This window comes from Pogona vitticeps, chromosome 5 (assembly GCF_051106095.1).
Source record: "Pogona vitticeps strain Pit_001003342236 chromosome 5, PviZW2.1, whole genome shotgun sequence".
Lineage (NCBI taxonomy): Eukaryota > Metazoa > Chordata > Lepidosauria > Squamata > Agamidae > Pogona > Pogona vitticeps.
In genome coordinates, this window is record NC_135787.1 from 135,384,265 (window position 1) to 135,408,717 (window position 24,453).

The 24,453-nt window shown below is 41.6% G+C and overlaps 1 protein-coding gene across 7 annotated transcripts in view; it reads left to right on the forward strand.

Annotated features, from left to right (window-relative positions):
• Nucleotides 1-24,453, forward strand: part of DOCK4 (dedicator of cytokinesis 4) — a 312,022-nt gene extending 287,569 nt beyond the window's left edge. For 3 of the 7 annotated variants that reach the window (XM_020810435.3, XM_020810436.3, XM_020810437.3), the window contains 11 exons: nucleotides 122-205; nucleotides 1,542-1,661; nucleotides 2,042-2,163; nucleotides 2,406-2,526; nucleotides 5,200-5,281; nucleotides 5,507-5,616; nucleotides 6,477-6,647; nucleotides 14,934-15,006; nucleotides 16,876-16,989; nucleotides 18,374-18,435; nucleotides 21,142-24,453. In XM_020810435.3, the coding sequence (XP_020666094.1) occupies nucleotides 122-205; nucleotides 1,542-1,661; nucleotides 2,042-2,163; nucleotides 2,406-2,526; nucleotides 5,200-5,281; nucleotides 5,507-5,616; nucleotides 6,477-6,647; nucleotides 14,934-15,006; nucleotides 16,876-16,989; nucleotides 18,374-18,435; nucleotides 21,142-21,567 (1,485 nt within the window). In that variant the 3' untranslated portion in view covers nucleotides 21,568-24,453. The remainder of the gene's footprint in view (nucleotides 1-121; nucleotides 206-1,541; nucleotides 1,662-2,041; nucleotides 2,164-2,405; nucleotides 2,527-5,199; nucleotides 5,282-5,506; nucleotides 5,617-6,476; nucleotides 6,648-14,933; nucleotides 15,007-16,875; nucleotides 16,990-18,373; nucleotides 18,436-21,141) is intronic. The other 4 variants (XM_020810438.3, XM_020810439.3, XM_078376832.1 and 1 more) reach the window with 2 other exon arrangements.

Consider the following 24,453-nt stretch of genomic DNA (forward strand, 5'->3'; position numbering starts at 1 on the left):
ACATGGTGCGAGGAAATAGGAAGATACTATCAAGGGAACTGGATTTGCTGACAACTCTTGTAAGCGTGATGTACTTTGATCTAACATGAATGACCTTGTGTGGCAATTGCATTCTGCTCAGGCATTCTTTGTGAAAGAATACATCCTGAACCACCCAGAGGATGGGGAGAAGATCACATGCTTGAGAGAACTGATGCTTGAGCAGGTAAAGGAACGTCCAAGCAAGCTGTGTGCTGTCTGTTGTAGCTGAAATTTGTACCTGCCTCCTCTAGCTGAAATTGACACAAGCCTGGGAAAACACATAACATGGCTACATTCTGCTGTTCAGAGGGCTTTGGGATTTGTTGGCTGTTGAGGTGCCTCTGATAGGAGCGAGCAAGCAAACCTAAGTATATTTAGTGAGGAATAGGTGACAGGCAGAATTTGTGATGGCCACATTACAACCTGCACGTTGTTTTTTTTTTTTTTTTTTTTTTTGCAGGAATGTATTCCATGTGGCTTTAAGCAGTCTGCGAAAGGAATCAGAAGCAGAACTGTGCTTATTAAGAATTTTCTAAGATTGCTTTATGATACTCATGTGCCATTAAGTCAGTTCTGACCTTTTTTAGGTAGAGAATATTCAAAGTTGGTTTACTAGCTCTCACTGTTTAGGTATCCGGCTGTGGAGCCAGAGGTTGGGAATTTGATTCCCCACTGTATCTCCTGTGAATAGAGCCAGCCTGTGTGGCCTTGGGCAAGCTGCACAGTCCCAGGGTGCCCCAGAAAAAGGGAATAGTAAACCACTTCTAAGTATTCTGTACCTAGAAACCCCCCCAAAAGGGCCCTGTATGTTAAAATCGATGACACATTATTATTAAAATTGCTTTGCACTTTTAACTCTCTAAAACTGGAATGAGTAATTTAAACCTAGAACCTAAGTCCTTTTCAGAGCCCTGCTCTTTAAGTGTTCCTCCTGCCAATTGGGTTATTCTCAGCCTAACCACTAGGAACACTGCTGTTAACAGGCTGGCAAACATCTATACATGCAGATTGTGCTTTTCAGTCATCAGCAAATTGGCGTGGATGCCCATGGGTCATGATTTATTATGATGGAGTGAGCAATGGTGCAGCTAGGCAAACTTAATGGTTACATGGCAGATATGGCAGTTATAACACTCATGCACTGCCACCCCACGGCAAAAACTTTATTTCTGTTTTTTAAAGGGAGAATTGTGCTTCCAGAACCCTCCAACTTATAGTTAAGGTTAACTGTTATTTAAGGTTTGGGTGTAGCACTGAAATAGGGTAAATACAAATCAGTGCAAATGGTTCCAGTTGAACCGCTGGAGAAGGGAGGGAGCCAGTGAAGCAAGCCTGGGGTTCATTGCAACTAAATCTTGTCATGATCCAATGTAGCAGAAGAGAGCCTCTGTTTGTATGAAGAAAACCAATTATTTAATGACACCATTATAATTTCTGAGTTGAAAAATACATAAAAGGTAAAGGTAAAAAATACATACAAAAGCAAAAGTTAATAATTTTTCTCCCTTTGTATTACGAAGGCCCAGATTCTGGAATTTGGCCTTGCTGTACATGAGAAATTTGTCCCTCAGGATATGAGACCTTTACATAAAAAACTAGTGGATCAGTTTTTTGTGATGAAATCAAGTCTGGGAATACAGGTAAGTGGGACTAAGGCCATTGGGCCCATCATGTGCTTTATATGGATAGTGGTTAATGTTTTCTTGAGCAACAAATGGTGACATCTTCTGGCTGTTTGGTTATATTGCTTTACTTCCAACTTCATTGGGAAAAAAATATACTGGAATGAAACAATAATGAACATCTCATTTCTCCACAACATTTCCCCCTCCCCCCCCCCCCCGAGATGCATTTGATCAGAGCATGCAGAAGTTACTTTTTTTGGACCGCACCTTTTGTCCAAGAAATAATTTCTCCAAGCTTTGCATTTATCTCATATTAAAAGTATCATCAAAGTATCAAGGCATATTGTTTTGCATTTTTACAATTTCTAATATTTTAAATTTAAATATACCCTTAGGAATTTGCTGCATGCATCCAGGCCAGTCCAGTTCATTTTCCAAATGGGAGCCCCCGTGTTTCTCGAAATTCAGTGCCTGTTTCTATGAGTCCAGAGGGTGCCAGGGTAATTCCTAGGCGCAGGTAAGTGAGATAATGAAGCTCCCCATTTCTTATTTGGGTCCATATTTTATGCAATGGGGTGGACTAACTGTCTCATAAAAAACCAGACAGCATTGAAATAGTTAACTGACAGCTGGCGAAAGAAGTGGTGGTCCGTGGAATGGTTTAGAGAATGGTTTCTTGTGGAGATCTGGATTATGTGACAAACTGAAGTTGGACCCAGAGTTGATGGAATATGTTCTCATTTTTCTTTCCTTTAATAGTCCATTAAGTTACCCAGCTGTCAACAGATATTCTTCTTCATCGTTGTCTTCTCAAGCTTCTGCAGAGGTCAGCAATATAACAGGACAGTCTGAAAGTTCTGATGAAGTTTTCAACATGCAGGTACAACTTGCTCCCTGATCTGAACTGGATGGATTTATATCTTTTTGATGGCTTCCCTAGTGAGGGAGATGGCAATAATTTTAATAGGAATGAAGGAAACCAACAAATTGCAAGAAGGTGCCAAAATGTCATTTGTTTCTACATGTTTTTGTTTGGGGATCATCATTATTTTTTTCTTTTTTTAAAAAAAAAAGATTTCCTCCTTTTAAAATCTTGGTAGTCAAGCTCTTAAAATAAAAGGTGTTTTAGAAAAAAGCTCAGAGTTGGCCCTCTGCATATCTCCAGACCTGTTCCTTGTGCATAATGGGAGGGCCTACTGATCATGTGTGCCCTTTTTCTTCATATGCCAGTTTTAAGATAAATTTATTAGTATAGGCTTCACATTAAATAGGAATAAGACTGCCATGGTGTGTGGCCATGATGCAATATTTGACCAGAGTTTTCCAAAGAAGTGTTAATAACCAAAGATCAATGGGATGTTCTGATAATCCATTTTTTCTTTCTTTCTAATATTTATCTCTCTTGTGCTTGTTAGTCCTCTCAACGTAATGTACAACAGAACTGAAATTCTTTTTAAAACAAATAAAAATTATTCTAAATACATTCAAAATGTTCCTTATTTGGAGTTAATTATTAGAGGATTACTTCTTGATGCAAGTAAATGGCCTGAGTAGTCTGGCATACATTGAGAAACTGACCACAATTTTTGAATGGGACTCAGAGAGACAGAAGCTGGAATCCAACTGAAGAATTAAGCCAGTGTAAATCTGTTAGCATAATTTTCAGCGGAGAATTGCTGCTAGTTAAGCTGGTGTTTTAATTTCTTGTCACATGTCAAGTCAGTTAGCTCAGTGGTCCCCAACCTTGGGCCTCCAGATGTTCTTGGACTTTAACTCCCAGAAATCCTGGCCAGCAGAGGTGGTGGTGAAGACTTCTGGGAGTTGTAGTCCAAGAACATCTGGAGGCCCAAGGTTGGGGACCACTGACTTAGCTGCTATATGACTGGAAATACAACCACTGGCTTATTAACTTTCAGCAATTCGCTGCTGAGGTTTACATCAATGGACTTACGATGGCTGATGTTAGTTTATAGAATTTTGGTCATAGAGAGAGTGGCTTTGGAACCTGAAAGTTAAAAGCATTTTTGGTGGGGGCGGTTTCTGTCTTGAGTTCTGATGTAGGAGTAATGAACGTCAACTGTTTGTTGGAGTTGCAATTCTATATCAACTTATAGTTCACCTATATTTATTTTTCCATAAATGTAAATAGTGCAGAATATCATAAAAGTTTGGTGACCTCCTTTCAAAGGAAATCTAACTTGGATAAACCCTTTGGAATTTTCTTTACCCTTGTTGAGAGGTACTAATGATAAAGAGAGATAGTTAAATAACCAGCAATAATTTTCCTGTATTAACCCTCTAATATATATGCAAATATACTGCAAATCCATTTGTACACCTTTACGTCAATAAGCCTGGTAATTTCATTGGCCATGGTAGCTTTTGAGAAGCTAAAATTTCAAAACCCACCCAAGGTTCTCTTGGGATTCCTTTTGTCATAGGGAAACTTTTGGAAGATGTGTAATGGGTGGGCGGAGTCTTCACTTTCTAAAACCACCAATTAAATCATCCTGCCAGTTTTGGAAACTAAAAACAACCCCCATCCCATAAATCCCATGTGTTCCCCATAATGAAAAGGATCCCAAGGAAGCTTAGGAACAAGGGGAGGGATTCAAAATTGTGCAATTTCCAAAAATCCACTGCATCTAATGGCATTGTTAGCCTTAAGTGGTGTAAAACTGCACAACAGGATTCCAGCCAATTTGAACCATTTTGTGGACTCTATTCAAAGTGGAAGACACAGGCTAAAATATACTCTAATGTATAATATTAATTGTGTGCAATCAAGTTGATTCTGACTTAGGGCAACCCTTTCCAGTTTTTTTTAAGGTGGAGAATACTCAGAATCAGATGGTTCAGTGGTTTAGGTATCTAGCTGTGAAGCCAGAGGTTGGGAGATTGATTCCCCACTGTGCTTCTTGTGAGAAGAACCTGCCTGTGTGGCCTTGGGAAAGCTGTATAATCCCAGGATGCCTACAAAAGAAGGGAATGGTAAACCATCTGATTATTCTCTACCTTGAAATCCCTGGAAAGGATCACCATAAGTTACGTACAAAACATTAAATACACTATTTAAACATTCAGATTCCTTATTGCATTTCTCTGTTCCCTACATATCTTGAAAAAGACACACTCTTATCTTGTTTACTGTTCTCAGCATGATGATAGGGTTACTTCATGGTTTGTATAGGCAATAAACTGGATGAAAATAGGAGTTGGTGATTGTGGGAAGATGAGAAATATATACAGACTGGAATCATGTATATATGCATCTTCGAATAAAACCTATTTGAATGCACTGGGACTTAGGTCTCGATAGACATGCTTAGGATTATGTTGTCAGCCATCTACTTATCATCCAATCATATTCTTGCTCTGAATGTTTTGCTTTTGTAGGTCGAATAATGCTGAAAGCCTTTATGTTGAGCTTTTGTCACAGTGTGCCATATCATCAATCAGAACATGCTGCTCCTTGTTGTTGTTTTTATCATGTTGTTGGTTGCATCATCGAGTTGCATGGTACTGAGATTTTGTGGCTCTTGTATATTTCCAGCCAAGTCCATCTACCTCAAGCCTGAGTTCCACTCATTCTGCTTCACCTAATGTGACCAGCTCTGCTCCATCCAGTGCCAGAGGTTAGTGCTTCATAACACAGAGATTCTTCTGGAAGCTTTCTGGGCACAAAATGACTTAGATGCTACTGGTTTTTGACATCATTAGTCTTAAGTGGTCATATCATTTAAATTCTGCAGTGGAAGATGAGCCACTGTAAAGTCTCTGTCCATGTGCCCTCACCAAACTAATCCATCAAACTGGTCAGAAGAATTGCATTGATTCTGTAGGTTTCTCTTGTATTCCAGGCTCACCTCTGTTGTCTGACAAGCTTAAACATTCCAGAGAAAATTCTTGCCTATCTCCAAGGGAGAGGCCCTGTAGTGCCATTTACCCTAATCCTGCTGAGCCTTCACAGGTAGGCCATTCGTCAGGTCATCTTTATAGGGTGGTCCTCCTGCAGATGGGCTGCTGTGGTAGAGAAATGTTATTGAATCTTTCTATTGATTCATACATTGACTTTTCTGTGTGTATGTGTGTGTGCTAAAGATACAATAGATCTATTTGACTTTATAGGAATTCTTCCCCAAATAATAATCCTTAGGTGTCTACAGCTTTGGTAAGTCATAGTTCAGTTCCTGAATTCTTATCCTGACTATGGAGATCTCTTGGAGGATACTGAAGAGAGACTGTGAAGGAAGAAACCAAGAAACGTATTGTTCTTGTTGAAATCCCTTCAGAAAGTCTCATAAAGTGAAATCAATCTGCCTACCATTTTGCATCTCCATATGTCATTTCTAATTAACAGGCATTCAATTTATCAAGAACATTCAACATTTCTCAAAACTCTTGCAGTCCACCCCACCTTCGCTTCATGCAATTAACAATGTCATTCTAATGCTGAAATTTGAATAAACATCTGACCAGGTTCCCAGTGGACTGTGGAATTCTGGTTCTGTCAGGAGAATACTATAGTATTTCAAAGGCTATATTACCTTAGAAATTATCAAGGCTCTCTCCACACCCAAGATCTTCGATAGGAGATAGTTGCTTATAGGTTCCCCAGCAGATTGCCGTTATGATTTGTCATAGTCTTCTAATGTGCTGGTTTCCATAATAGCCAACGCATGTTCTGTGACAGCAGCTGCTTGGCAAATGATAATTCTCAGCTCAGCCCAGTTTCCTGGCATGTGCTGGAGTGGCTAAGAAAATGTTCTGTATGTAATGTGGCTTTTAAAACATGCCACAGAGAAAGAATTGTGCCATTTTTGCTCCCAGCCTGCAAACCCTTACTTTGCCAAGTGGAATGAGGCCTCCATTCCGCGCTGCATCAGAGATTCACCAAGGGAGCTTGAAGAGCAGGTAGGCCCAGTATCTGCTGCTCTCCCAGAGGGTTACCTGACAGGAAAATGTCCCAATCTGTCAACATCCTCAGTAGTCCCAGACAGGGTAAGTAGAAACATTTTTTTTCCACGTAACCATTATGAAGAGAAGGACTTAAGAAGTTCATTTTGCCCATTGTTTCATTAAGCAAAATAAAAAAGACTTTATTGCAAGGGCTTCATATTGTAGAATATCACTGTAGCTGAGTCTTCTGTATTACCATTGGATAAACACGGAGAAATGATGTCCTGGTTTGCCTCAGATTGCAGAGTTATTTCTCAGTGGCTTTGGAAGTCCCTCCAGAGTCCCAACATGCCTAGGAATGATTCTCTTTGTCTACCAACTATTGAGGATAATATTGTGATTAATGGAGACAGACACCCCCCCCCCCAAAGTACAGAGTAATGCATCCAGAAGTTTCAATAATTCCTGTCAAATTACTGGAAACTCTACTGAGGGCACTTTAAGGTGGTGAGCAGGACTTGGGCCACTGGTCTGTCATGCTAGCTCTCTTCATGCTTCAGATGGTTGAACAGGAATATGCATCCACCTGTCTGTCTCATTCTTTTCCATGTTGCCCTTTTACTGAATGTGCCTATGTCACAAAACCAGGCCCAAATCATATTACTTAATCTTTTATCTGATTCTCATAGTGGATGAACTCCGAAAGCATGGAATATGGTGGTGGCTTTGGTCACCTTATGTTGTATTTCATTACTACTACCCAGTTTTGTTCATATTGAATTAATACACATGTTGAGGTATTGAACCAAGATTTTACAATGTTTGGCTGTTTCGTTTTCTTTCAAAAGAAGAAACCACCGAACTATATTATGCCAGAGTTTTTATGATCCATCTTGTTTTCATGGTTCATCTTCAAGTTGAAATGCCTTCATGACTGCTCATGGAAAAGCTTTGCATACATTTACTGTGAACACTGCGCTTAGCTGTCGCTGCCATATTCTTTTTCCTTTCCCTTTTCCTTCCTCTGCATTATCCCATGATTTCTTGTTTCCATAGATTTATTATTTGTCTTAGATACCTGGCAGTTTTAGTTATGTTTTGTTTCCACCACTTGAACAGTGACTTCAGTTCCTTGGCAGAAGTACTGATATTTATAGCCTTGTGATGTAAACTGGACATGACTAACTGTAGAGTAGAGATGGGGACGAATATAAAAATGGACCAATATTTCTGAGGAATATAGCCAATTCGTCATATATTCGTCGATCCATATTTGTAAAATTTTAAATCAGGACGAATATGGCTTGATGAATATTTCCTCGGTTTTATTTGTTGATCCATTCATATTCGTCTATATTCGTTACCCCTTTTGGGGGCCTCTCTGAGCTTGCAGGCACCAATTCGAAGCTCTAGCCAATCAGGTCAGAGATCCTGGATTGGCATGTCCGGCAGCCAATAGCGCTGCTGAAAGATGTATCTGCTTTTACAGACACTTCATATAAGCTTTTCCCTCCCAGCCATTCCCCACTTCTGTTTGTGCTCTCTGGAGTGAGAACAGTTGCTGCTTGCTGGCTGGCTGGTGCTCTTGCGGTTTCGCTTTTGCAGCAGCAAAGCAAAGACTTATATTTTTCTTTTTCATCATCATTCATCCTTTTTTCCCTAGGAAGCTGGGCTGAGGGCGAAGGCCAGGTCTGTTTGCATGGATGCCATGCTGAGTTTTTTTTTCCCCTGGGCTTTCTTTTGTCTCCTGACCACATGGCGTGGGGGTGGGGCCTAGGGGTGGGACTTCCTGCTGTAAAAGAGCGTGTCCCAGGACCCTGGACTCTTTTCCCTAGGAAGCTGGGCTGAGGGCGAAGGCCAGGTCTGTTTGCATGGATGCCATGCTGAGTTTTTTTTCCCCTGGGCTTTCTTTTGTCTCCTGACCACATGGCCTGGGGGTGGGGCCTAGGGGTGGGACTTCCTGCTGTAAAAGAGCGTGTCCCAGGACCCTGGACTCTTTTCCCTAGGAAGCTGGGCTGAGGGCGAAGGCCAGGTCTGTTTGCATGGATGCCATGCTGAGTTTTTTTCCCCTGGGCTTTCTTTTGTCTCCTGACCACATGGCCTGGGGGTGGGGCCTAGGGGTGGGACTTCCTGCTGTAAAAGAGCGTGTCCCAGGACCCTGGACTCTTTTCCCTAGGAAGCTGGGCTGAGGGCGAAGGCCAGGTCTGTTTGCATGGATGCCATGCTGAGTTTTTTTTTCCCTGGGCTTTCTTTTGTCTCCTGACCACATGGCCTGGGGGTGGGGCCTAGGGGTGGGACTTCCTGCTGTAAAAGAGCGTGTCTCAGGACCCTGGACTCTTTTCCCTAGGAAGCTGGGCTGAGGGCGAAGGCCAGGTCTGTTTGCATGGATGCCATGCTGAGTTTTTTTTCCCCCTGGGCTTTCTTTTGTCTCCTGACCACATGGCCTGGGGGTGGGGCCTAGGGGTGGGACTTCCTGCTGTAAAAGAGCATGTCCCAGAACCCTGGACTCTTTTCCCTAGGAAGCTGGGCTGAGGGCGAAGGCCAGGTCTGTTTGCATGGATGCCATGCTGAGTTTTTTTTTCCCCTGGGCTTTCTTTTGTCTCCTGACCACATGGCCTGGGGGTGGGGCCTAGGGGTGGGACTTCCTGCTGTAAAAGAGCGTGTCCCAGGACAGCATTGAGAAATTCTCAAACTTTGTATCTGGCCTTAATATTGTAAATAGGAAAGCCAATTAGATTTGCATATGCCAGGGAGTCAGGAAAGTTTTAAGGATCAGATCATACTTTTGCACTATTAAAGAGCAGGCCGGGTAGGTGGGGCTCGTCAGTCATGGAAGGCAGCTCATCTCGGAGAAGGAAAACTCCAATTTCAAACCTCCACTGCCTTGTGGCCATATCCACTCATGGAAAAGGCTTCAGGAGTTAACCTAGAGGCAAAATCCGGAGCTGGAGTCCCGAAGGCAGCTCGTGTCGTTCTGCCAACTCCTGCAACGTTGCTGGAACCAGTCGTATTGGCTCTTGCCTTTCCATTGGACCATTTCAGCAACGTGGAGAGGGGGGATTTGCTGCTTGGGTAACAGCCTATCCTCCATATTACCTTACCCGGGCTTCATGCTCTGGAGAGGACACTCCTCGATTCAGAGCATGTTACCATAGTCTCTCGAGACTGAAGGATGCCTATGATTCATCATTCATCAATCATCATCAACTTTACTGGGAATTTGGGGAGGGATTTCAGATAGCTTAAGCTACTTCTTCGGAAGGGCTTAATTTAATTTCAAATTCAAATCAATCAAACCTTTTTTTCCCCTAGAGGCTTGTGTGTGTATGTGTGTGTATCATCTGGTAGAGGGGGGAAAATGTCATCGTGTGACTGTGGAATTTCTTTTCCTTATATTCAGTTTCAAAAGTTCATTTTAGGGAAGCTTGTGTCTCTCAGGGAATTTGGTGGGTGGCTGGATCCATTTTCCTAATTACATTATACTGAGGGGGGTCTTTGTTTAGGCAGGCAGGTCACATTTTAGTAAAAGAATTACACCACCATCATTCTAAAAATAAAATTTATATATACTCTCTGAACCTCTATTAGTTTCCTTCCTCAATCTCCATTGCTTTATTTGTTTAATTGGTTTGTTAGGTAGGCAGTAGAAAATGAAGGGGTTTCTTCAGGGGCAATACAAGGGGAAGAAGCCTGTGAATCTATGCAGGCTAGGTAGCAGCACCGTCATCATGGCCACCATGTGCACAACCACATCTACGATAACCAGTGCCACTGTCCCTCCTCTGGTGTTCTTGCAGGCATGCATGGAACCAAAGCTTCCAGAGGTGCCCAAAGAACTGCTGCTCCTCTTCCTAGAGGAATCTGAGGAGTTACCGGTTTCTGAAGATCCTCAGTACAGTTTGGAACCATTAACGGCAGGGCAGGCTTCACAGCCCCCCCATCCCCAGAGTCATCTGTTCCCTCCTCCCAGACCAGCAGCACCCTTGGGACACAGGCCAGCAGTCAGGGGCAGGCAGTGGGTCCTCATTTGGGCAAACATGGCAGTGGGGCCATGTGGGATCATTTCACAGTGCTCAGTGATGACCCACGGCTGGCACTTCAGTACCTGCCTTGGGGTGGTTTGGAGGGGGTCAGATCCCAGGCATCTATCCTCCACTGCCCTCTGCCAACATCTGGAGAGGAACCACCCAAGGCTTCTGTCCAGGGAAGGCACTTCGTCCATGCCGTCTGGGAGAGGGAAAAGAGCAGCTCCAGGGGAGGCAGGAGGAGGTGCCTTCGACTTTGTGAGGGAGGTGGTCCGTGACCATTTTTCACAGCTACAGGGGCGCAAGGTGCACTTCACAGTGGACCTGTGAAGCAGAGGTCAGCACGGCTACCTCTCGCGCACAGCCCACTGGTGGCAGCCAGAGGACCCGAGTGGTGGCAGGGAATCGGTGACAGGGCCACAGGGGGAGGCCCTTGCGCTGCCCCCAGGGTACAGGTCCATTCTGCTGCAGGCGCGGTGCATGGAAACTCAGGTGACAGGGAGGAACATCGCCAATGAGTTCCTGTCCACGCTGCAAGAGTGGGCACTGGAGGGGGAGGTGACCCATGGCCACATGATGACAGATGCTGGGTGGAACATGTTGGCGGCATTGAATGCGGTGGGCTTTGAGGGCATCATATGCATGGCGCACAAATTATACCGCCTGGTGGAGCAGAAGGCTGTTTTGGAGGACATGTCCTCTGTGCCCATTCTGCCCAGGGGGGAGAGAGGTGGGCATCAGTGCCATGGATTGGCTGGCCCTCTCCCAGATGGTGGAGGTGCTCAAGCCCTTCCTGGAAACCACGGACATCTTGCGTGGTTATACGGCAAGCCTGGGGCAGGTCATCTCTGATTCATGCCCTGATTCATCCCCCTGATTTGGTCCCTGGAGACTGCTGTGGCACCAGAATCCTCCCTCCTTCCACAAACCAGGGCTTTGGTGAAGAGGTTGCAGGCAGGCGTGCTAAAATGACTCCATCCTGTCTACAGCCAATAGAGCTTACCGCATGGCCTGCCTGTGTGATCCTCGAATCAAGGGGCGCTTGGCAGCATGCACTTCAGACCTCAAGGAGTGGAGAACTGGGGCCGTTTGGGGCTCAATGCTTGCGTGGGGGGCCAGGAACGTCAGGCCACAAGGGGCAGGGTGATTTGCCCTATCCACAGGGAAGGACTTCAACGGTTGAAGGCTCCATTCACCACCAGTATTATTGGAGTTCTGTGGTGACCTTGGCACTTGCCTCAGAGGAATGACAGCTGGCTGAGGAGAATTCTGCAAAGATAGTGGTGCGGGAATATCTGGCTGAGCCCCCTCAGACCCACCAGTCAGATTCACTCCATTACTGGGCTAGGAAACTTGTCATATGGCCAGAGTTGTCCAATGTGGTCATAGACCTCCTTTCCATCCTAACCACCACCAGCGTCCAGAGCAAGTGCATGTTTTCCCATCTCGGAGACATACTCTGACCACGCTGCTCACGTTTGGATCCCCTTACTGTGGAGAGACTATCATGCATCAAGGTGAACCTTCCCTTGTTGGGCTTCCCCTCACTGAACCCAAAGAGGTAGGGTTTCAATGACAGTTTCTCCCTTAACACACTGTCTGCCTGCTTGTGCCTGCCTCCCTGTCCACCCCCCAGTCCTCCTGAAAAAAAAAAGACCTGCCTACTTGCCTGCTGGCCTGCAACCCTGCTCCTCAGTCAGAACTCCAGCTGCCAATTCCAGTCACCTCCTTGGGCCACGTTCCGACCAAGTCATACCTGCCTGCCTGCTAGATCAAGTTAGACCAGCAGGCTGAGAACTGTTGAACTCCTGCCCAATGTGGCCAAAAAAGGGCTGCTTTCCTGCTGCCTTTTCCCTCAGTGCCAGATGGAGCCAAAAAAGCCTGCTGTGCTGCCAAATACCTCCTTGCCTCCAGTCCTCCTGAGGGCAAACTCTACTTCACTGGCAAATGTAATGTTGAGCTGAGCTGAAGACAAACTTGATGCCTTATGCATGCCTCTGCCAAAGGGACCTCTCATTCTGCTGGTGCTAAATATAACTCCCTCAATGCCATGGACTTCTGTGCCATGTGGTAAACTCTCCTGGGGGGATCCAATTTATGGGTGAATAACTCGGAATTCCAATATCCACTCTTCACCAAAGTTGGCAGGCATGTTGGGGAAAGACATAGGAAGCTCGGTTGTGATTCTGGAGTCTCTAAGTACTTGGGGGGAGCTTTCCTGGGGTGTCTTCTTTGTGACTATACAACTCAGGGGTCTGTGATCCAATGTTTGCCAGACATTCTGGAGTTGTAGAAATATGTCTGAGGAAGCTTTCCCACAAATTTGGTATCTCTAGGTCATTGGGGGTCAGTGGTATAGCTGTTTAAAGTGCAAATGAATTGACGGATCGATTCGTCGATTCATCGAAGAATGTTCGTATTTGTTGCTTCATTAACTGTGACAAATAACAGATCAAAACAAAACGCCATTTTTAAAATTCATCCCCATCTCTACTGTAGAGCATCTACAACACATAAACCTACTTGTGGTTTTAACTGTTTCAGTAGCCCTTCCAAGGTCCTACTAATATTACTTTTTTCATAAAAACTTTTTTTTATCAATTTACTATTCTTGTATTTAATTTCATACTTTTACTGGGACTTTGTTTGTATTATCCTTGCCCCGTTTCCTTTACAAAACCCAATAATTGCCTTTGAATGGGTATGTGAGATTTGTATTTTGATTCTTATGTTCCATTGGCTAAATGATCCTGCTTTCAAGTCACAGAATATGCTGTTTCTGTTGCCTTCACAAACTTGATGATTCTATCAAGTGTTATTTTAATTTGGTTGTAGAAAATTTCCTTTACCAACAGGAAATATGCGTTTAAAAATCTTACACTGCATCAAGTGCGGTTGTATGAATCATTTGATTCGGTGTGTGGCTAAATTATACCAGAGATAAATCCTGTTAAGTAGGGACAGGAAAAAAAATATTTTTATAAAAGAATGAATCTTCTTTTGTTAATGCCAGGAAAGTTAGTCTTTGAACCCAAGTCCCAAATCTTTGGTACTGAGTTCCAAGTCCGGGGTCTTAGGTCCAAATCCCAAGCTGATGGAGGCTGGGAGGGGATATGTACATGTGCATACGCAAAAGCAGCAGTTCTGGCTTTTCCTTCCTGGAGCAGTCCTTTGATTCTGCACATGCTCAAAAACAGTGGGCCTGATCTCTGCCCCCCTGCTGCCTACCTGCCACTGCCACACCCCTGCCCCCAACTGCTACCCCCATCCCCACTGCCTACCTGCTGCTGCCACACACCACTGTCCTCAGAAGCAAGCAGTAAGCTCAGCTTCCCTTCCGTGAGCAAGGGCTGCAGCTTCTGAGCATGCTCAGAAGCAGGAGCCAAATGTGCCACTTCTGGGCATGTTCAGAAGTCTGAACATGCCCAGAAGTGGTGGACCTGGCTCCTAGAAGGTAAATTGCCATCTTATTCACCTGCTGTAAAATAATATTACATAGCCTTTCACTACATTGTCATTCCTTGCTTTCCCTTACTTTGTTTCTGTATGTCATATAAATTAAATTATCTCTAGTTTTGTCTCCTCTGAACATCTTCTTAAGGAGAACACACTCTAGTGGGTCTGCAAACTCAGGCAAGCTGCTCCTCAAGAAAGCAGATGATAATATTGTTACTTCTCAAAGGTTTTTGTAAAAAAATACGTTTGTCCAACCTTTTTTGCTAAATCAAATTTGGGAGAGACACACATTGGCTGAAATTTTATTGCTTACCTTAGTAAGTTGCACTAGAGTAGGCCTATTGTATCATCAAGAAATTGTTGAGTAAACTCCTCAGTAGTTTCTTTTGATTCACATGGGCCTACTCCAGTTGCAACTTAGTTTAATGTAGTAAGACATAGGTAGAGTAGACCCATGTGAATCAATGGAATGTATGGCAGAGCTGACTCAACCAAATCTCACCAATTCAATTGGACTACTTTACTGTTACTTACAAGGCTGAGCAACAGGATTTCAAACATTGTTTTAGAGGAGAACTGCACCCCTACAAGCCATGACTCCTCCATCTGGGGAACATTATTTTTTAAACAGGGGAGTCCACCCGGGGGGGGGCTGCAAGGACTATATAAACAGCTTTAGAAGCGACATGATTTCCCAATATTGAGAGCTGTGGTTGGTTGAGAAAATTCAGACCAACCATTTAAGTACAAGTAAGTCTATTTAGAAGTTCATTTTCTTTTTCAATAGATCAATTTTCACAAATTAATTAAATTTGATTTGTTTGTTTTTTTCTAAGCAGACTGAACATTGGTTTGTAAAAGTTTAATATAAGTGCCATTATCAAAATGCACTCTTCTGAATTTTTAGAGAATTATGTTCAATCACATTGGAGATGGCGCTTTGCCTCGCAGTGATCCTAATCTGTCTGGTCCAGAGAAAGGTAAGTATTTAATTTACTCAGTATGATAGTTATATGATGCTCTGAAATAGATAGCCAATAACAAAACTTAGCTGTCAAAGTAAAAATATATGTGCCTAATAGATATATTATGCCTGATGCCCCCTGAAAGTCCTAAGGCCCTTGGCGAAGCTGCTGGAGCCTGTAGGATAGAGGAAAGCCTTACTTTCTGAAAATCAGTACCTCTGGTAAAGTGATCCTGGTGACAGCAGATAGGAAATGTTTTATTTCCAAAAAAATTGCTGTGGCTAACCAACCCTATTCAGTATAGCTGCATGAACAGGATTTCAGTCAGTACATATATATATGGTATATATAAAAGAAGCAACTTGATAGCCTGTAATAATAATGATCAGTAGCACTGCCTATATTTTTATATGGGACACCATATATATATAAAATATAGGCAGTGCTACTGATCATTATTATTACAGGCTATCAAGTTGCTTCTTATTTAAGAGAATCCTATAAATCAAATTCTTTAGTAATCATTATTTTGGTCTTCTTCAGTGTCTGTAACTAATTCCTATTTTTCCACTTTTTTTGTTATTTCTCCATGTTCTTCCTAAGAGCAGCTCTTGTCCGGACTATAAGTTACACATGGAGACAATAAAATTTTGTAGCATGCTCATTTCTTTTCGAACAATCCATAGTTTATCATGACCCATGGTGTCAAAGGCTTTACTGTAATCTATAAACGGCAAACTGATAATCTTATTAAATTATTTGATATGTTCCTAATATTTGCAAAATGATCTCTAGTACTTCTTCCTTTTCAGAAGTCAGCTTGAAAGCTTACTCCCATAACATCTGATGGCTCACTCTGTAAAATGTTTGTTAAAAAATCTTGAGCATCTCTTTACTTGTACAAGAAGCAAATATGAGAGTCCTACAATTATTGCAGCGGTGTCTCCTTTCTTTGAAATTCGATCATATTGAATGTCTCCTATCTGTAGGTCATTGCTTTGTTTTCCTTTTTGGGGTGGGGGGTGTCTTATTCTTGTTAGGACTTCAATGAATTCAGCCTTTGTAGTTTGAAATAGCTATTTTGGAATCTTTTGCCCTTGAAGATTTAGTGCTTTGAGAGAAGGTTTCATGTCACTTTCTAAAATTACAGGTGCTTTATCAAAAGAGTCTTCTTTGAAGGAATCTGTCATCTTATACTCTCTTCTGTACTCTTCTGCATTACTTTTTCCATTTTCTCTTATTTTCTCTTGAGCAGATAACATATTTCCCTGTTGTATCTAGGTCTAAATTTCTCTTTGTTTTCTTGGATCTTGCAGAAAGAATCTCTTATTTTATTTTCTGATTGTCCTCTTCTGTTTCTTTGCAGTGGATCATTGTTCTCTTTGCCCTTATGTACAAGTTGCTGTAGAAGTGCGTTTAGGATTCTAACCCTATTTCTATCACATTGTACTTTTGCTTCTCATCTCTAACAAGTTTGAGTCTAATCAGTCATCCCTCAAGGTTTTTCTTTTCTTCTAAATTATAGGAACAGTCTTCTTTTTTTCTCATTCTCTCCTGAAAATATCCCTGCTCTTAATCATAGTTCTGGTTTGCTGTCAGTTGAATTTGGTAATACAAATTTACCCTTCAGGTTTTTCAGAGATGTTACTTAAATTAAATGTTGGCAGTAATTCCTGAGGAAGATGGGTGCATTTTAACCTGTTATCTCAACTGTGATCATTTCTCCTTGGGTAACCCAAGACTTGTAATGAAGCCTAGCCTCCTGACAATATTGCTTTTAGCTTTTATTGCATATTCAAGCTGCCTCCAATAAACTGTATAGAAGCCAGATGTTTTAGGTTGACAGCCTAGAATATTAATGCCCATTTTGCCATTATTTTGCAGCTGTAAATAGCACTCCAAGCAGTTGGAGCCTGGACAGTGGAAAGGAAGCCAGGAACATGTCAGAGAGTGGGAAACTTATATCTCCTCCTGTGCCACCACGCCCCACACAAACAGGTATGGCCATATATTATAATCTTTCTTTTTGAGTGTCCATGGCCTATGTGAATAGTTTGCTACAAGCTGAATCCTGCTGAGATTTATTCTTTGGCTTGCTATTATCAACCCACATAGAAGATCATTTAAACCTGTGAGGCCCATATATATAAGATTCAACTGACAAGAACTGAGGACATGGAGTCCCACCATGATGACAATGTATAACAGCTAATTACCGTTTGTTCCTGTCCCAATAGAATGACCAATGAGTAGAGGAGGAGGCAGGCAAGCAAAGAGGGAGCACTATGTTGGGTGGGACTAGGAATGGGATTGAACTGATAGTGGAATTACCTCTACAGGTGGAAGTATTTCAGACCCTCCAAGATCTAGGAGCTGGTGTTTTCTGCAGAGCATGGATGTAACACATCGGAACTAGTGGCATTAACTTGTTAAGCGTTACTTATTTTTTTAATACTGAGAGCACAGATGCTCTTTTGACAGATTATGCAATTATGGGTAAATTCTTCTCATGTAGTAAGGGCAGTGTAATTCAAAATGAGGCCCAGTTGAATCTAAATGTAACCCAGAAACTACATCTTCTATGGTCCTTGACATTAATAGCTACTTCACATAGGGCCTCTCCCATTTCTTTTGCATAATCAACTTTAGAGAAGAAAGAATCTAGTGATTCATGCTGGCAAATTAATTAGAAGTCAGTCCCAACATTTAGAGAGAATTGGGTTCTTATTGTCTAAACTGTGGGAATAGATTTCAAAAGCTCCTCAATTCTGAATTTTACAATGTTTGTTGGACCTGCCCTGCCATACAAAACTTGCTGTTTCAGCTGTATCCCATGATGATATCTGTTTCAAGCCTTAAGACCATACTTCTGGGTCTGTTGGTTATTGCAGACAACCAATTGTTAATTATTTTTGTCACTAAGTTAAGTTTGCTAAGGCAGGCTTAATTGTTCTGTTCACTTATTTCTACTATCTTGTGGGTTTTTTTCTGTTTTTGTCTATGGCTAGCAATTAATTTGGGATAGGAAAAGCAGCATTCCTTATTGACATAAACAGGGGGAGCATAATCTGTTACTGAGAAGGTTGCATCAACTAGAGCCAAGTTTGTTGTACAGTTTTTAACTATCATATCATTGAAATATTTAAGTTAGGGTATCTGTCTCTCTTTCTGTAGCCTTCTTCAACCTGTTGGCCTCCAGATGTTTGGGACTTCAGCTCCCATTATTTGTCACAACACTAGACATATTAGCTGGGGGCATTGTAGTCAAAAGCAACTGGGGCAATGCTGATCTAGATATATGATCTTTTCTTCTTGCAAGAATGTTCATTTAAAACTTCATTGTTCTGTTAAAATCAAGTCACTCTTTTTTTTTTTTTCACAGCATCACCAGCTCGGCACATAACCTCTGTTTCCCCGTCTCCTGCTGGAAGATCTCCAATGAAGGTACTGGTCTGTCCTGTGCAGATTTTGAAGCATAGCTTGTGTTGTCTGTTCTTCTCTTTTTAATATAGGTGTTATTCTTCTTATAATATGGATGTTCACTTGACGCGCATACTGACACACAATGCATCCATAGAAGCCAGTAGCTTCTGTGCATTCAGAACAGAAGTCTCTCAACCTTGAATGAATGTATGTATGGATTTGTGCTGTGTGGGGCGCGCGGGGGGAATTAGTAGCATATCCATGGAAATTCCCAAATTTCAAAAGCTTGTAAAATCGATGGCTGATGCTCAGAAAAGGGATAGCTAAATTCCTATTAGATTAGTACAACTGAGGATAGTTTCAGAACCTTCTACATAGAGCTGCTGTGGTGAAAAATAAGCAACGGTGCCCTATACAAATGTGAAATCTGGCCCATATTCCCTTTTGATGTAATGTAGTCACCGGAAGTTTTTTCTTCTTTTTAAAGTTTCATGAGATAAACATTTCTCATGAACATGACCCATGTTGTGACAACCTCTGTTGTACTGTGGCATGGAAAAAAGACTTGAAAACAAATTGGCTTTCTTTTGCGTTTAGTAACACCAGCTGAAGGCATATAGAGGCACATTTCATAAAAAATCTAGTGAACCAGTATTAGCCTTCTTTTTAGCTGGAGGGAAATCTGGCTAGCAGTAATAAATCTTTTAAAGGCCTAAGCCTTACTCCTGATTGTTTCTTCAGCAAAGAATATCAGAAATTGTATTGCTCTCTCGACACCTGCAGTTACAAAGCCATTTATCAAATAGAAAAGAAAAGAAAAAAGTTGTGTGGTCCTTTTACACAATCCAAAAACAAGGGTGGGTGATAAGTACCCCTGTTTTCAGAATGCTATTTATTGCCTCATATGTCCATTTCACAGAAACACAGAAAGGTGGCCTTGTTCAAATCCTTGTTCAAAAAGATATGGAGACTATATTTTAGATATACAGTGGTGCCCCGCATAGCGACGTTAATCCGTTCCAGATTAATCGTCGCTATCCAGAATCGTCGCTAAACGGGACTAAAACCCCCATAGGAACGCATTAAACTTCGTTTAATGTGTTCCTATGGGGCCCAAACTCACCGCCCAGCAAAGATCCTCCATAGCGTGCCATTTTTGCCGCCTCGGTAAGCGAGGGCAGCGTGCGAAAATGCTTGTGGCGGCCATTTTGGGCACCCGGTGGCCATTTTGGAACCGCTGATCAGCTGTTCTAAAAACAGCGCAATGCAAAGATCGGTAAGCGAAATGCTTACCGATCATCGCAATGCGATGTTTGCCCATTCAGAACATCGCAATGCGATCGCATTAGCGATCCCCAAAAATAGATTGCTATGCGGATTCGTCGTTAAACGGTGCGCTCGTTATGTGAGGCACCACTGTACAGTACTTTCAATTGGCACAAAATCAGCTTACACCAATCACCCACTTGTTTAATGTGGATCTGCTAGGTGATAATTTTGTGATAACTGAAAGCACTAGTTCTTTCAGTGCCAAAAGTTATATGATCCCAACTTAATCTAAAAGAGTTCTATTTAAATGTGAAGTTCAGTATCTTTAATAGCAATGTGATTGAGGATGCTTACCTATTGCAGAATTCACCCTTTCTATGTATGTATTTATATCTGCATGTCATCCTCCTTTCAAGGAATTTTGCACTGGCTGAGCTTCCAAGTTAGCTCAGCAGAGAACATATTGCAGCTGTTCAAATGCAATAAACAGGCATTATACCATGCTAGTTCTCAGTGTTTTAACAGTAGTACGGTGGTGCCCCGCAATATGACGACCCCACAGTGTGACGAAACCGCAGTACGGCGCAAAACGATGGTTCCTATGGGGGAAATCCGCTTTACGATGATTAGGTCCTTGCTTCGCGAACCGTTTGTTCACTAAACGACGATTTTTCCGGCTCTGCAAAATGGCTTCCCTTCGCAAAATGGCTGGCTTCCCTTCGCAAAATGAGTGTTTTCCGGACAGAAGCTTCGCAAGACAGGGATTTTAAACAGCTGATCAGCGGTTCTCTATGGGTGATCTTTGCTGGACGACGAAGTACTTCCCCACTGGAATGCATTAACCAGGTTTCAATGCATTCCAATGGGGACTATTTTTTGGAAGACAATGATTTTCCTGTACAGCAATTTTCCTGGAACGGATTATCGTCGTCATGCGGGGCACCACTGTATAGGAAAAGCAGAATACTTTTGTGCTTTTTATAATTGTTAAAAGTTGGGGTTCAAATTCAAGCGAGTCCTGCCTGATCCTATTATTTGTACTCTCTGGGAAGTCCAGTATACAGATTTTGAGGAGCACAGTTTTAAAAGCATATACATCTGTCATGTACTGTAAGTACTCATTTCTGACATTAGAGGGCACAATCTTACCACTTACACAGTATAATCTACTGGGTTTTGAAGCATTCTAGAGGTTTTGCACAGTTAATGAGTACATGATTGTAAACAGTAGCACTATTCAGGTTCTAGTTTTGAAACTATAAACTTTAAATCTTCATTTTTTTTAATTTATTGGCATTTGGAGAGCTGAATGCTACAAATTACCTGGGGCCAGAACTAGTATAAAAGAAGATTTAGCTGTAGTTTGGTATATCACTGGAAAGAACTAGCGCTTTCCCCCACCATTCCTTTGTATATTTTATGCACTTTTTTCTTCTCCGTTTTTGTTTTTAAACTCAGGGTTCAGTGCAATCGTTCACGCCATCTCCTGTGGACTACCATTCCTCAGGACTCATCTCCAACTCACCAGTCTTGTCAGGAAGTTACAGCAGTGGCATCTCCTCACTCAGCCGATGTAGCACATCGGAAATATCTGGCTTTGAAACTCAAACTAATGAGCACCCCTTATCTATTTCTAACTGCAACATTTCTGAAGAGCCAGTGAGAAAAGAAAGTAAGACTCCACCACCCTACAGTGTTTATGAACGGACATTGAGGCGCCCGGTCCCGCTACCTCACAGTCTTTCGATCCCCATTCCTATGGATCCACCAGCACTGCCACCCAAGCCCCTGTTGGTTCGACCGAACAATCTGGAAAGTAGTAGCAAGAGAACTGAGCAGGTCCCTCGGCCCAGGCCTCTTCCACGAAAAGTGTCTCAGTTATAAAGAAAAAGAAAAAGTCATTTTTGTAATGACAAGTGGAAAAAAACACATCTAAATATATAGGCACTTTAATATTTTTCACAAATATTCTTTCCAGTGATTTTTTAAAAGAAAAATGCTTAATATTATGTTGCACAATTTGTCAAATGAAAATACTAATATAGAATGCAAGATGTTACAGGACCAGAAGACAAGACTGAAGGAATTACATTAGTATTAGACACAGCAAATATGGAGGCATACCAATTTGAATGAGAAACTCAATTTTTTTCCAAGTGTAGTTTAATCAAGACCGTACTTCCCCTCCACAACCTCATATTGGAAAGGCACTGTACTTTTGAGAGCATGCAGAATGTTATGGTTTAAAATAAGTATACTAAAGAGTCTGGTAATAAGTTACTGTCCACATGTTACACGCCTGTACCACATTTCAACTCATGAATTCATGTACGTGAACAAAAGCAATGATAATTCAAGTGATTATAATGCATTGGAAAATAGCAGAGATGTTATTGTAGCTGATTTCACAAAACAGAGTACTTGTTTTCAGTTCTTTTCTTTCTACTGACACCTTACTGCATTTTATTAAATGTATATGTATACATTTACCAATATTTTTCTTCTTTTTAATGCAATTTTCAGCACTTTGCTACTGATTTATCTACAAGACTCACACATTTTACCCAGAATTTTTCTATACAGCTAGGTTTTTAAAAACAAGTAATTCCCAAGGCTAGTTGGGGCCAAGTACCTGACATGAGAAGCTGGGGGGAACAAAGAAAAGAAATTAATCAGAACAAGAAATTAATCTTCAGATTTAATTTCTAATAGTGTTTAAGGGAGACTCAATACACAACCACTGTTTATTCTGGAAGATTAATAAATGCCAGGAATTAGACGAAATCACTTTAAATACAAAGGGCATTAAATATTAGATTGAGCTCAAAAAGACTTTATAAATCCAGATTCTATCTCTGTTAATAAATTATTCTCCAATCAACCCTGCCCATTTGACAGCTTTTCCCTATGAAGACCTTCCATCATGTAGCATATAAAAGAAAGCTTAGTATCTGAGAAAAGGCAGGTACCTTTTTGTACAAGATCTACCATAACCAGTTTCTAACAGTCAGACATGTGGGATTGGTGGCTTTTGTTGGTTCTTCGCGGGACAGCTTCTCCTGCAATCTTTTGTACCCTTGATAGAAATAGGATTCAGAAAAATGCAGGATGCCCCAGGGCTTTAAAACTCACAAGAACAGGGTCTTCAGCTTTTTCCAGGTTCTGTGTGCTTTAAACCAGTGGTTCTTAACCTTAGGTTACTCGGGTGTTTTTGGACTGCAACTCCCAGAAGCCTTCACCACCAGCTGTGCTGGCTGGGGTTTCTGGGAGTTGCAGTTAAAAAACACCTGAGTAACCCAAGGTTAAGAACCACTGCTTTAAACAATGATGCAATGAATAATGGGATGGTCTTCTAGAAGCGCTGTCCAATTGCCTTTTGACACGTTGGCGTAACAGAAAGGGAATGGTGTAATGAGAAGGAACTTTGTAGATTTGACTTCTGCTGAGGCACATTCTGAGCTTCCCTCAAACAGAAGAACTGGAATATGAGCCCCATACATTTGACTGCCCTTTTCCCTCTCAAAAACAAGCATTCCTCCATTCTGCCGCTGTACATTCCACTCTCCAAATGTGAGAAACCTCAGGAATGTGAGGAGATGTGGTCTGAAGAAAAAGGGAAACACTTGTTCACAACTAAGAGCTGTCCCAATTAGCAGTGGCAGTCTGTGCAAGAATACTCTCTCTGGAAGTGCCCTTAACTCTTTCCGGATAATGTTCTAACGTTCTAGGTGGCTTTTCACTAGAAAGCTCCTGTAAACCTGTTTGAAAGCTTGTGAATGGTCCTAGGACTCTATAAACTAAAACAACTTATATTACTCCCCCTCCCTTGTTCTGTTTGTGACATCCGAAGTATGATCTGTCTTTTTCAGTCATACCATTGAAAGTTATCTCCCTGTTTTGTTGGGAAACTTGTGTTTATTTAACCGTACACTTTGTTAATAGCTTAACTGGAACGTAGTGACCACTTTTTATATTCATTCAATGAAACCTTCAGCAGGTATATGCTGTTAATGGTAGCTATAGAGGTTTTCTATAATAAATGTTCAAGTATTTTTGTACATAACTGGTTAATTTTAATAAGAAGTACAACTATGTGGAAAAAGAAGCAGCAAACGGTTGTGTATTCAGTAAGATTGTTATAATTATGCCAAATACTTTATGTACGTTGGGGGCCAAGGGGAAGAATATTTGTACATATGTGCTTTTAACAATTATGCCATATTGATTCTACAACTTCGAATGTCAGAAAAAAATATTAATATATGTTGAAATATCTATGTTTAGCAGAAGTGTTTATAACTGGAAAAGGAGCATATGAATTTTAGCTTTGTACTTGCTGATTTTGAAGTCCTGAGATTTCTTGAATTAGCTTTCGCTTTTGATCATAACATTTTCATGTCTGCATAACCAGGTTTTTGAAGCTCTTAGCTACATATTTATGCTGTGGTTTGTTTTTTTAAAGAATATATTGTAATTTAAATAAAGTGACACAAACTGGATTAACAGATCCATGTTCATCCCTCCCCCCTTTACTTAGAGCTGAATCAGTGTGTTGGTTGGTACTTCAGCATAGTCCGAATCAGTGATCTTTGCTCAAGTCCGTTTTTAAAATATATTTGACAGTAAGCAAAATTTTTACTCATGTGCACGTATTACTGATGTCTGCGTGGCAGCAAAACATTTTAATGTAGTTAAATGTTTACAGATGGTGATGCTGGTTGCTGAAGAACCATAAGAACAAAATAAAATAGATTGATCTTCATTGTACAA